Source organism: Myodes glareolus, chromosome 5, assembly GCF_982192425.1.
Source record: "Myodes glareolus chromosome 5, mMyoGla1.1, whole genome shotgun sequence".
NCBI lineage: Eukaryota > Metazoa > Chordata > Mammalia > Rodentia > Cricetidae > Myodes > Myodes glareolus.
The window spans coordinates 20836570-20845934 of NC_142030.1; the positions used below are offsets into that span (position 1 = coordinate 20836570).

The window sequence follows — 9365 nt, forward strand, 5'->3', positions numbered from 1 at the left end:
CAAACACTAAAGAATATGTCCTCTTTTTTGCACCTCTTGGAACTTTCTCTAAAGTTGAAGACATACTCTGATATGAAGCAAGTCACAATAGCTAAAAAAACTGATATAAGATCATGTATCCTATCAGAAAACCACTGTTTAAACCAGATATCAACAACATCATAAGGAACAGAAAGCTTAAAAACGCATAGAAACTGAAGAAATCTCTACTGAATAAAAGAAATGGGTTTACACAAAAACTAAGACTCTCTAGGATTAAATGAAAATAAAGACACCAAATACCCAAACTCATGGGATGAAATGAATGCAATCCTAAAAGGCAAGTTCATAGCACTGAGTGCCTACATCAAAAACATGGACAGTCTCATAACAACAACATGATGGCGTACCTAAACATAAAAAAGCAATATACAATAGGACAACAGCCAATATCAAACTAAGTGGAGAGAAACTCAAAGCAATCTCACTGAAATCAGGAACAAGACAAGGTTGTCCACTCTCTCCGTATCTACTCAATATAGTACTTGGGGTACTATATTGTTAGAGCAATAAGAGAACAAAAGGAAGTCAAGGGTATATAAATCAGTTAAAAAAAAGAAGTCAAACTCTCATTATTTGCTAGTGATATGATAGTTTACATAAGACACCCAAAAAATTCTACCAAGGAGCTTCTGTAACTCATAAACACCTTCATTAATGTATCAGGAAACAAGATTAACTCATAAAAATCAGCAGCCCTCCTTTAGACAGATGATAAACAGGCTGAGAAAGAAATAAGAGAAACAAAGATGGAGTGGTCCTAAGGAAGCAAGTACCATGGGAGTTGGAGGGGCTCCACTTCAGGGACACTGGCAGATTAGGATTGAGCCAGCAACCTGGGACAAAACAGACCTGGGACAGGGAGCTCCACAGGAACAGTTAAAGGGGAGCAACCTCTGAGTGAGTGAGCCAGAGCCAGAGACTGCTGAGGGTCTGGATGTGAATCTGAGGCCTTAAAGGGAGTAGACCTAAGCCAGGATCCCTGCTGGGCATGAGCCTAGGACTTCTGAGGAACTAGGCCTGAGCCAGGGCCCCTGAAGCTGGGCATGAATATGGGACTACCAAGGGAGTGGGCAGGAACCAGATATCTCTGCACTTCCAAGTGTGAGTCTGGGACCTCAGAGGGAGTAGGCTTGAGCCAGGACCTCTGTGGGTCCGGGCATTGTTCTGGTACAATAAAGGGAATAGACAGGAATAAGAAACCTCTGCTGGTCTGAGCATGAGTCTGGGATCTTTGTGGGAGTAAGCCTGAGTCAGATTCTCTGTGGATGTAGGTGAATCTGAGCCTGGGAACTCATAGGGTATAGATCAGAGCCAGAAACTTTGGCTGGACCAACTCCAAACCAGGGACCTTTGCAGGAGTGGATCCAGATCAGGATATACAGAAATAGGTCAAAGCCCACAACCTAGGCTAGAACAGGTCTAAGACAGCAGTCTCCAAGGGAGTGGAGCAAAGTATGGAAGTGCTGAGCGACCTCCAGGAACACTAAGAGACCAAATAGGTAACCTGAACTGAAGCACTAACTGTACCATGAGAAACAACCATCTGAACCTTGGATTCACAAGCACCTAGAAGATTAATCAACAGAATCACTGACAGGCCAAAACACACCTATTAGAGGAAAAGATGGGTAGAAAAGTTAGGAACACACGTAATACCACAAAGAGCAACAGGACACAAGTAAAACCAAAAGACCCTATGACAGCAAGACTTGAACAACCAAATATAGATGAAGCAGAAGAAAATGACCTAAAAACATCTTCAGGAGAATGTTTGAAACACTTAAAGAGGAAATGAGAAATTCCCTCAAAGAAATGAAGGAAAAGACAAACAAAAATTAGAAGAAATCAGCAAATCCCTTGAAGAACACCAAAAAAAGTAAATCAAACATATAAAGAAACTGTTCAAGACTTTAAAACTGAAATAGAGACAATAAAGAAAACACAAGCTGAGTGAATTATAAACACAGAAATGATAAGAAAACAATCAGAAATCAAAAACACAAGAATGAACAGCAGAATACAAGAGATGGAAGAGAGAATCTCAAGCACTGAAGATATAATAGAGGAAACGGACTTGTCAGTAGTCAAAGAAAACCTTAAGTCTAACAAAATCTTAACCAAAACTATCCAGGAAATATGGGACACAATGAAAAGACCAAACCTAAGAATAATAGGTATAGAAGAAGGTGAAGAAGTTCAACTCAGAAGCACAGAAAATATATTTAACAAAATCATAGAAGAAAACTTTGCCAACCTAAAGAAAGTCATGCCTATGAAGATACAAGAAGCTTATAGAACACCAAATAGACTGGATACAAAACAAATATGCTTGCCACATAATAATCAAAACACTAAACATATAGAGTAAAGAAAGAATATTAAGAGCTGCAAAGGAAAAAGGCCAAGTAACATATAAAGGTAGACCTCTCAGAATTACACTTGACTTTTCATTGGAGAGAATGAAAGTCAGAAGGTCATGATCAAGCATTATGCAGACATTAAAAGAACATGGATGCCAGCCCAGACTAGTATACACAACAAAACTTTCAATCACCATAGAAGAACAAAATCAGATTTAACTAATACCTAGCCACAAACGCAGCCCTACACAAAATACTAGAAGGAAAACTCCAACCCAAGGAAGTTGGCTACATCAACAAAAACAGAGACAATTTATGGTCTCATAGGAGCAAATCCCAAAGAAGGGAAAAACACAGATTAACAACAGCAACAATGTGATCATATTGGTCTTGGCAGCTTGGAAATGGACAAGCAGTCTCTATTTACACTGTATTGCACAAAATTGGAAAGTCAGGACCACGAGGGGTCCATCCACCCACTGAGACAATGGGACTGATCTAATGAGAGCTCACCAAGGCCAGTTGGACTGGGACTGATGGAGCATGTTATCAAACTGAACTCTCTGAATGTGGCTGACAGTGAGGACTGACTGAGAAGCCAAAAGACAATGGCACTGAGTTTGATTGTACTGCATGGACTGGCCTTGTGGGAGCCTAGTCTGTTTGGATGCTCACCTTTCTAGACCTGGAGGGAGAGGGGAGGACCTTGGACTTGCCACAGGGCAGGAAACCCTGACTGCTCTTGGGACTGGAGAGGGAGGCAGAGAGAGAGTGAGGAGGGTGGGAGGGTATTGGGAGGAGGGGAGGAAGTGGAAATTTTTATAAATAAATAAATTAATTAAAAAAGAAAATCAATAGGTTTGGATATGTTGGGCCTTCATTTCCATTGAGTTCAAAGAAGTTGTAATTTGTTTTTTTTTTTATTTCCTTGACTCAGAGGTGGTTCAGTAGTTGACTGTTCAGTTTCCATGAGTTTGTAGGCTTTCTGGGAGTAGTATTATTGTTGAATCCTAACTTTACTCCATGGTGACCCAAAAAGGCAGAGTGGATTACTCCAATTTTTTTGGTATCTGTGGATGTTTGCTTTGTTACCGAGTGTGTAATCAATTTTAGAGAAGGTTCCATGAGGTGCTGAGAAGAAGGTATGATCTTTTTGTTTGGGTGGAATGTTCTATAGATGTCTGTTAAGTCCATTTGATTCATTACATCTGTTAGTTCTCTTATTTCTCTGTTAAGTTTCTGTCTGTTTGACCATTGTCGAGAGTGGAGTGTTGAAGTCTCCTATTATTAGTGTGTGGGGTTTGATGTGTAATTTAAGGTTTAGTAATGTTTCTTTTACTTATTTGGATGCTCTTGCATTAAGGGCATAGATATTCAGGATTGAGACTTCATCTTGATTAGTTGTTCCTGTTATGAGTATAAGGTACCCTTCTCCATCTCTTTTGATTGATTTTAGTTTGAAATCAATTTTGTTAGGTATTAGGATAGCAACACCTGCTTGTTTCTTAAGATCATTTGATTGGAAAACATTTTCCCACCACGTTACTCTAAGGTAGTATTTGTCTTTGAGGTTGAGGTGTGTTTCTTCTTCCAGGGTTTAGCCCAAAGAATATGTCTGGCTTCCCCATCCATATCTAGCTTGCATCTCACATTCAGTTCCTCAGCCTTGTCTGGACGCTCCTATTTGCCCAGTAACCAACCTCTAGGCTTCTGTGAGAACCATGCCATCTATATCCAAACCCAGGGGCCTCTCTTGTGTCATGTCCAACTTTTCCGCCCCGTCAAATCTATCCCCACACTCCTTCTGTGGAGCAGGAAGCATATCCTATACACAACCCTCCTGCTTTCTGTCCACCTGACTTTATTCAGAAAGAGAGAGAGAGAGAGAGAGAGAGAGAGAGAGCATGGAGTTGGAGAGATAAGAAGTTAGGTATAGATTTGGGAAGAGTTGGGAGATATGATCAAAATGTATTACATGAAATTTTCAAAGGATGAATAAAAAACAATATTACAATATGTGCTGTGTTTAAATTAAAGAAGGATGGGTGGGGTGGTATTTTAAAGTTAGTAAAAGTGCAACTAATTGGGGGATCCTATAGCCTCTAGATGTATAGAACTAGTATTCTTCTTTTCCAAATATTTATTTTGAAACAATGTGCATATTTGTGCATCTGTGTATAGAGATGTAAGAAATGATTGAGTCCCCTGGAGCTGGAGTTATAGGCAGGCGTGAGACACCTGAGGTGGTTAATGGGGCCTGAACTCCAGTTCTTTACAAGAGCAGAAAGAACCTTTAAATGGTGAACTACCTCTCCAATCCCCTATATTCTTCTTTATAGTCAAAGTTTTATCTTTCAATTGCAAAAATATTCAGATGCATAAACATGTTTTAGTGCTGGTTAGTAAGTAAATCCCCACTTTCTAATAGTCATGTTACAGGAAATGGCTAGCTTAATAAAATAATTAGTGCAATGTAAATTTGTTTCCTCACAACAGCCCAGCTCCTACACTTTCATGCTTTGACAGGGATGTAGATGCTTAGAACAACTAACAATGACACAGACAAATCACCAGGACACACAACACAGTCTACCCTTCTCACAAGAATGCATTCTGAATGATTTATTCTGTTGTGGGAATTCATTATGCCAATAGCTTTAGGGTGCAGGCCTTAGAGCATGGCCTTGTCTGCTAAGTGACAACAGATAACCTGGAGAGAAAGCATGCTAGGTTTCTTACTTTAACTCATGCTTGATGTGGCCAGAGAACAAGTGGCAGAGAGGTGGTGCAGGATTAGCAGCGGCTTCAACCTTACTCTGTATCTGTGAACTTGTCTTTCTCGTTGTACCCCATTAATAACTTGGTTATAATACCTTTTTGAGTTCTTGTTTCATCAGCTCAGTTGGCAGAATATGAGACTGTTAATCTCAGGATCACGGGTTTATGCCCCACAATGGGTGCCAGAAATAAACAAGAACTCATGAAGGTATAATAATCAATTTATTAAGGGTGTATAATGAAAAAGACAAATTCACAGATAGAGAGTAAGGCTGAAGCCACCACTGATCCTGTGCCTCCTCTTTGCGGCTTGGGCTCCAACCTTGCCAAGCAAGAGCGAAAACAAGAGCGTGAGAGTGCTCTCTCCAGCCTATCAGCTGTCACAGAGCAGACAAGGCCACACCTTAAAGCCAGTACCCCAAATCTTCTGGCAGAAAAAATTCTCACAATGCTATTCCTTCCTTCTGAGACATTTTTTGTTACGTATATGTACTAAATGTTATTATATTTTAAATGTTCATAATATTGTGGTTTTAAATCTCAGATAAAGAGAAATCAAGTGAATTAAAGTTAATAAAACTAAGAAAATAATATTTTTACTAGAACCTATGTATTTTGAATTAGAAATTTTTGTTTTCACTATTAAAAGATTCCTATAAAAAACATTACTTTGCAAAATTAAGGTTTAAATAGATTGGTCTACTTTACCAATACAAAGGAATTGATAATTTATTCAATAAGCTATAAATTAGACTCAAATTTGTGAAATTTCAAATATATGCTGAATGGTCTAGTGTTTTTTAAACTTTACTTAACTTTATTTCATGCACATTGGTATAATGATGTCATATTCTCTTGAACTGGAGCTACGGACAGCTGTGAGCTGCCACGTGGGTGCTGGAAATTGAACCTGAGTCCTCTGGAGGAGCAGTCAGTGCTCTTAACCACTGAGCCATCTCACCAGCCCCTGGACTAGTGTTTTCTATTCAAGAAAATTGCCAAGTAATCTAAGAAACATTTACTTTTGCTTCAAAATTTATGGAATAAGAATCATTATTTAAGATACAATTGCATAATTTATGTTAAGTCAATTTGAATCTACACGTATTAGGTAAGAAATACATTTGGCAATATTTCTAAGCATGATTCTAAGCATGATATCTGAAGTTATAAAATCACAGCATCCTAAGATGCTGAAGGGCATGCATACTTTGCAGTCTCTGGGGTAAAGCTGTCTGTGACTCCAGCAGACATTGTAATGGCTATGATAACACTGAAGGCCAGGCAGCCCTTGCCACCACTTCCACACCTGACATAGAGAACAATGAAATGCTTCATTTCTTCTCTCTGACTCTTGATGATCCCTCAGCCATCATGTACCATGTCTGTCCTTGACCTTCATTCTGCCAGCCATCATCACAGCATCCCTATTCTCATCAGCTGCCTCTTCAGGGCCTCCTTGATTTCCTTGTGGTGCAAACTATAAATGAAGGGTTTAAGGAAAGGGGTAACCACCTCATAGACCACTGCCAAGGCTCGGTTATAGTGAGGGAGTAACTTTTTCAGCCACACATAAATGAAGAGGATGCTACCATAGAAGATGAGGACCACAGACAGGTGGGAAGCACATGTGGAGAAGGCCTTCTTCTTGCCTGCAGCAGAAGGAATACTGAGTACTGTGCGGATTGTTTGCAGGTAGGAGCTGAGAATCAGCAGGAATGTTGCCAGGATCTTGCAAGAGTTTACAATAAAATCTACCAGGACATTGATTTGAAATAAGAAGATCCTGTTGATAATATGAATAGTGAGAAGATGCAGATGGTTTTCTTTAGCATGACAAACAATAGTCATTGTATTAGAAAATGTGACAGGCAGACAACCAAGACCATGAAAAAAACCTTACATTTACATACTAATCTTATGTTTGCTTGTTTTAAAACATATACAGAGGATGAGATGTGTAAACTCACATTAGGTCCCAGAGATAGTGAACAGCTTTTCAGAACAGAACACTTTCTTAATGGCATCTTTCATGTCTTTGTTCCTCAGGCTATAGATTATAGGATTGAAAAATGGGGCAAGGACAGCAAACATTAGTGCGATGATCTTCTCCAGTATTGGTTGGAATGAGGCAGAGAAGCGCAAGTACATAAGAGCCACACTGCCGAAAAACAGCAGGAATATGGTGATGTGGGCTGTGCATGTGGAGAACGCCTTCTGCCGGCTCTCACCAGATGGAAACCTCAGGATCACGGTGATGATTCTTAAATAGGAAAGGGTGATGATAGAGACACAGGTCAGGATAGATATAGCGTGGATGACATCTTCAACCAGGATCATAGACGTGTCTGTACACGCCAAGAGAAGTACAGGTTCTAAATCACAGAAGAGCTGGTGGATATGATTGGGGCCACAGAAGGGCAGGGTAGATATCCACACAATCTCTGGGAGGAGCATGAGGAAGCCAAGGATAAAGGAGCCTGTACAAAGCTGTGTGCGCAGCCGTGGAGTTATGATGATTGCATAGCGGAGTGGGTTACAGATGGCAACATACCTGTCGATGGCCATTATTGTGAGGACCAAGCTTTCTGTGACTCCAAAGGAATGGAAAAAATACATCTGCAGCAGGCAGCCAATAAAAGAAATGGCCTTCTCTCTGCTGACTAGGTTGTAGAGCATTCTGGGAATGGTCACTGTGGTATAACAAATCTCCAGGAAGGAAAAGATGCTGATGAAACTGTACATGGGATTGTGCAGACGGACATCCAGCTGCACAGCCAAGAAGATCTTGTAGTTTCCAACAACAATGAACATGTAAATACAAAGCAGAAGGATGAGGAACAAAAGGCCACCATTCTCAAACTGAGGGAAATCAGAAAAATAGAATTCTATCACCTTTGTCTGATTCTCCTTGTTCATATTTTCATCAGCTTATTAAGTGGCTGAAAGAATAGGTACAATCTGTAGTCAAATAAAAGGACATATTCGCAACATTTTAACCATGTAAATATTCTCAATATTAAACCAATTAAATAAAATTTATAATTAAGTGTTATCATCAGATTTGCAAAATGTTTGCTAAGTATATATAATTGTCAACTATTCTGTTTTTTTATTTTAGAAACAGTTGACTATTTAGAAATGTAAGTTGGTATTCACTGCTGACTTACAATATGGCATTGTAGAAGCAGCCTTTCACTACATAATCTAAGGAAAATTATTTTAAATAAAGATTATTTTCAGATACAATCAGTATGATATTAGTTTAGGTCAACCCATACCTAGTTATGACAAGCAGAACTGCTCTGCCTGCAGAAAAGTGAACAACAATGTGTGCTATCAAGAAGCAACCATATGTGGAAAATAATATTTGATGTAAAAGCATTTGATCAATATCTGATAAAAAAAAATAAGTACTCTTTAAGTGTACATTCATCTGGCTGATGATCCATTCAGCCTCGTGCTTCTTTCTGAGAGGGAGATTCATCAGCCTATTTCAAGAGAAAGTTACCTTTTCTACTCGTGAGAGTTTTTTTTTTAAAACACATTGTCTTTGACAGAAAAATTAATTCCTTCCTATCATCTAAGCTGGAGAATAGTGAGCATCTGACACAGATTTAGTGGTGTCTTTAGGACTGTTTGCTAAAATATTTTGCATGATGGAAGTCTAAACTGTGTCTTTAGTCAAGTTCAGTTGTTTGACAGTGTGAGATCTTAAGGCTGGACCTGAAAAAAGGAAAGCTATGGGTAGCCACCCAAAACCGTCACTTATCTGGGAGCTGATTTTAGACACAATACAAATACTCTTTTGGAAGCATGAAGAAGTATCCACCCACAAAGGAGAGTCAGCATGCAAGCATGAGCCAAGGATTTTGCTTCATTTCTAGTGATCTTGTAGAACATTAAATCTACAGTTAAACATAAGGAATATGAAGAATAAATTCCCTTTTGGTATTTCTTCATGAAAACTTTTTCTTTAGAAATGATGCTTACAGTAAAAATAATCTATGTTCTGTTTCTTGTTTTATACTATTACCGAGATTCATCACATTCTAATATGTCTTGGTCCAGTTCAATCCCTCAGGTAACTGAGGCAGATTTCTTAAATGTAAAAGTGATTTGCTAAAATATTGCATGATTGAGGGCTGTCTAAAAGAGCTCAAAGCTTGCTTCTAAGCCTGAAAA

The 9365-nt window shown here is 39.0% G+C and overlaps 2 protein-coding genes across 2 annotated transcripts; both read right to left on the bottom strand.

Annotated features, from left to right (window-relative positions):
• Positions 1-6596: 6596 nt before the first annotated feature.
• On the bottom strand, positions 6597-7031 carry LOC146894837 (olfactory receptor 6N1-like). Its single transcript, XM_085687474.2, has one exon. It carries the CDS (start codon positions 7029-7031, stop codon positions 6597-6599), a length of 435 nt encoding a protein of 144 aa, XP_085543600.2.
• Positions 7032-7151: 120 nt separating this feature from the next.
• LOC148121993 (olfactory receptor 6K3-like) lies at positions 7152-8099 on the bottom strand. The gene has a single exon (XM_087905977.1). The coding sequence runs from the start codon at positions 8097-8099 to the stop codon at positions 7152-7154; it is 948 nt and encodes a 315-aa protein (XP_087762103.1).
• Positions 8100-9365: the final 1266 nt, after the last annotated feature.